The sequence below is a fragment of the Musca domestica genome, unplaced genomic scaffold, assembly GCF_030504385.1.
Source record: "Musca domestica strain aabys unplaced genomic scaffold, Musca_domestica.polishedcontigs.V.1.1 89, whole genome shotgun sequence".
Lineage (NCBI taxonomy): Eukaryota > Metazoa > Arthropoda > Insecta > Diptera > Muscidae > Musca > Musca domestica.
In genome coordinates, this window is record NW_026712430.1 from 2767927 (window position 1) to 2771758 (window position 3832).

The following is a 3832-nucleotide window of genomic DNA, read 5'->3' on the forward strand; positions in this document are numbered from 1 at the left end:
CAGATACAATCTCCAAATTTGGAATGCGTAATGGAATTTGGAACAAAAATAAATTTGTCAAATTATATTGAAATCGATTCAGATTTGCATATAGCTCCCATATATATTTTCGGCCGATTTGAAGCATTTTTTGCACCAAACACGCTATGTATCCCAAATTTCAATGAAATTTGAAGCATGTGATGGATTTTGTCTAAAAAACTGATTTCCCAAATTATATTGAAATCGGTTCACATTTGGATATAGCTCCAATATATATCTTCAACCGATTTCGTTTATTTGATGCACCAAACACGATATGTATGTTCGATTCCAATGAAATTGGGAATGTGTGACGGGATTTTGATTAGAAAATAAATTAGTCAAATTATATTAAAATCGGTTCAGATTTGGATATAGCTCCCATATATATTTTCCGCCGATTTCACATATTTGATTCACAAAACACGATACGTATTTCCGATTCCAATGAAATTCGGCATGAGTGACTAAATTTAGTACAAAAATTAATTTGACGAATTATATTCAAATTCGCGCAGATTTGATTATAGCTCCCATATATATGCTCGGCCGATTTCACATATTTGATGCACCCAAAGCGAGAGAGACGAAATCTGGCACCAAAGCACTCGGTATGATACAACCAGCTATTCGATTTTTTTTTTGGATTTAGAGACATGTTACAATCGTTTTGAGATTTAATTGCTTTACCAAAGAAAAATGTATAGTACAAAAATGTAAATGTTTTCATTTCCTCATGCCGGAGGGTATCAAAAGTTCGGAGTATGCTAACTTACTACGTTTGTAGTTGAGTTTAAAAATGTATTAATATTTTTGGCGTTCCCTCCAGAAACGGTTTAAGAGAACTTGAAATCTAGCTCTTTTTCTTCAGAACAATGGACATCCCAAAATTATAGCGTGCGTAAAACGCTTAGAACTGGTGTTGTTTGAAACAAATCTTTACTTTAAACAATGACGACAAAACATAATTTACTGCTAACAAATATTTCTTTAATATCGGAATTTCCACAACTAAAACGGACTTTGCCCTTCAACAAATTTTCAGCGTACATTGAACCGGTATTTTTCGACCAAAACTTTTTGCCAAATTTGTATGATGTTAATTACATGCCTGTTTTAATTTAAAACGGCCAATTTAGTTTTTAGTTTTGTGTGTTTAAAATACTTATCTGCCAACGTTAACCTCCTACGGTCAAAAGAAATGTCGATTTTAAGATAGGTTCTAATGAAGCGTTCAAAAAAAAAAAAACCACAACCAGATTTCTTTACACTATCCAGACACCGGCTGGTTCGCTGATTGGCATTAGTAGAACTCAAAATTGAAATTTAATTTATCAACCGACAGATCAATCGTTGGTTGTTTGGTTTTTTTTGTTTACTTTTTTTTGGCTGAAATGGTTTAAGCCGCATTAGATATTCATTTGTTTGTTATTAGCAGCACTGATCTTGTTGTCTTTGTTGTTGTTTGTGTTGACTTTGTAGATCGTGCTGTGGCTGTGGTCACTCACTGGCTGCTGCAGCCGTAAACAAAAGAAACAAAAAAAGCTAAAGAAAAAAAAAAAAAAAAAGAAAACAAAACGCCGAATAGAATTTCTCACATTTCCCTCGCCTGGTATAAAAGTAACACGCGATGCTGAGCAGCTCATCAAACGCAAACGTTAAGGGTTCGTGTTAAGAACGCACTTTCTTAAAATCCGACTTCAAACAAAAAATATTTTAATATTTTATTTGTAAAAAAAAAACCAACAACAAAATGCGCGCTTTCGTAGTATTGGCTGTTTTGGCTTGCTTCTTGGCCCTCGCCTGGTCTGCTGTCATCGAACAAGTGGATAGTGACAAAGCCGTTGCCGATTTATTGGATGTAGATGCCGGTGTTGCCAGTGCCGATGAAAATACCAGACAGGTCCGTCAATTCTTCGGACGTCCTTATGGCGGATTTTATGGACGCCCCTATGGCGGTTTCTATGGTCGTCCCTATGGTGGTTTTTACGGTCGTCCCTATGGCGGTTTCTACGGCCGTCCTTATGGTGGATACTATGGCGGTTTCTACGGCTAAACGAATTGTGTTGTGAAACAGTAGATTATCTAAGTTATTTAATATTTATAATTAGTTTTACGAATAAAAAAGTTGTTACAAAAATGGAAATGTGAGAAAATTCTTGTAAATTATTACAAACGGTATTTTAACGACAACCAGCGGTGGAAAGGATACAAGTGGGCGCAGTATTTAAACATATTAAACTGTGCGACAAAATTCAATTTTTTTAATAATTACAGGAAAAATCCAGCAGATTGTTAAAGTAGATAGAAGATATAAGTACCAGAAAGTAAACCATATATAGAGTTCTATAGGTTTTTAAATTAAAATCTACCTTAATAGTTCGTTTGTCGGGGAGTGTCAAAAAGCCAAATTTTGGTATTTTGACCAGGATCAAAATATATCAAATCATTCATTGCTCATATACGGGGCCAAGATGTATATGATGCCAAGATCAACATCCAATAAAAACAAAAATGTCAAACTTCAGCCAATTAGTCTGAATCCTTCGAAATATCGAATATCAAATAATGGATCTGTATTGAACAGACCTAACAGGGACGATTCGATTGAAACCATAAAAATACTTAAATACAGGAGGCACCATTTCCCATTATAACGTACTAAATATCTTAGGAGTACCATAAACGCCTATGCCAAATTGCATACCATTATTGTAGATTTAACAGACAATGCACTGTGGGAAGGTCATTGTCAAATCGACTTTGAATACATACTCTCAGGGGTTTCCGACGAATTCAAAAATTAAAAAAAGTAATTATTGTAATACTCTAGTGCGTAAATAAAGAAATGGCTGCCTTTGGACTGACGAATGGTCTGCCTTTGGACTGATTAATTGCAAAGCAATTGCCAAGCGTGCAGGAAACTGCAATATTTTGAAGTTGAGTGGCATTTCTGTTCCAATTATCTAATTCGAGGTATAACATACTTCCCCGTAATAATCGTATCCTCAATTAAATTGTTGTGTAGTTTTTATAACCTCCACCATACTATGGAGGGTATATTAACTTTGTCATTCCGTATGTAACTCCACGAAATACTCATGTCAGACCCAACAAAGTATGTATATTCTTGATCAGCGTAAAATTCTAAGTCGATTTAGTGATGTCCGTCTGTCTGTCCGTCTGTCTTTTGTAATCACGCTATCTTTCGAATGAATTGAGATAGATGGCTAAAATTTTGCACACATGTTTATTTTTCCAGTAGGCAGGTTAAGTTCGTAAATAGGCAATGTAGGTCCACGTCTTCGTATAGCCCCCATATAACGGTACCTCCCGATATTCGGTATTTTAATGATTTTAGCGACCTTTTTCCTGGAAGTAATTTAACATTTGGTATTTGAAATTCAAAATGGATACTACACCCTAAGACAGAAAATTGTCTGTGCAGGTCCACGTCTTCGTATAGCCCCCATATGACGGTACCTCCCGATATTCGGTATTTTGATGATTTTAGCGACATTATTCACGGGAATTGTTTCAAATTTGGTATTTGAAGTTCAAAGACAGAAAATTGTCTGTGCAGGTCCACGTCTTTGTATAGCCCCCATATAACGGTACCTCCCTATATTCGGTATTTTGTTGATTTTAGCGACATTTTTCACCGGAATTGTTTCAAAATTGGTATTTGAAGTTCGTAATGAATACTACAGTCTAAGATAGAAAATTGTCTGTCCAAGTCCATGTCTTCGTATAGCCCCCATATAACGGTACCTCCCGATATTCGGTATTTTGATGATTTTAACGACATTAT

At 35.4% G+C, this 3832-nt stretch overlaps 1 protein-coding gene across 1 annotated transcript; it reads left to right on the forward strand.

The window, feature by feature from the left end:
• Positions 1-1655: 1655 nt before the first annotated feature.
• On the forward strand, positions 1656-2167 carry LOC101901284 (shematrin-like protein 2). Its single transcript, XM_005192054.3, has one exon. The coding sequence runs from the start codon at positions 1775-1777 to the stop codon at positions 2075-2077; it is 303 nt and encodes a 100-aa protein (XP_005192111.1). The 5' UTR covers positions 1656-1774; the 3' UTR covers positions 2078-2167.
• Positions 2168-3832: the final 1665 nt, after the last annotated feature.

Excerpts from the sequence above, each read along its gene's own strand:
- LOC101901284 (XM_005192054.3), top strand. The coding sequence starts at position 1,775 with ATGCGCGCTTTCGTAGTATTGGCTGTTTTGGCTTGCTTCTTGGCCCTC.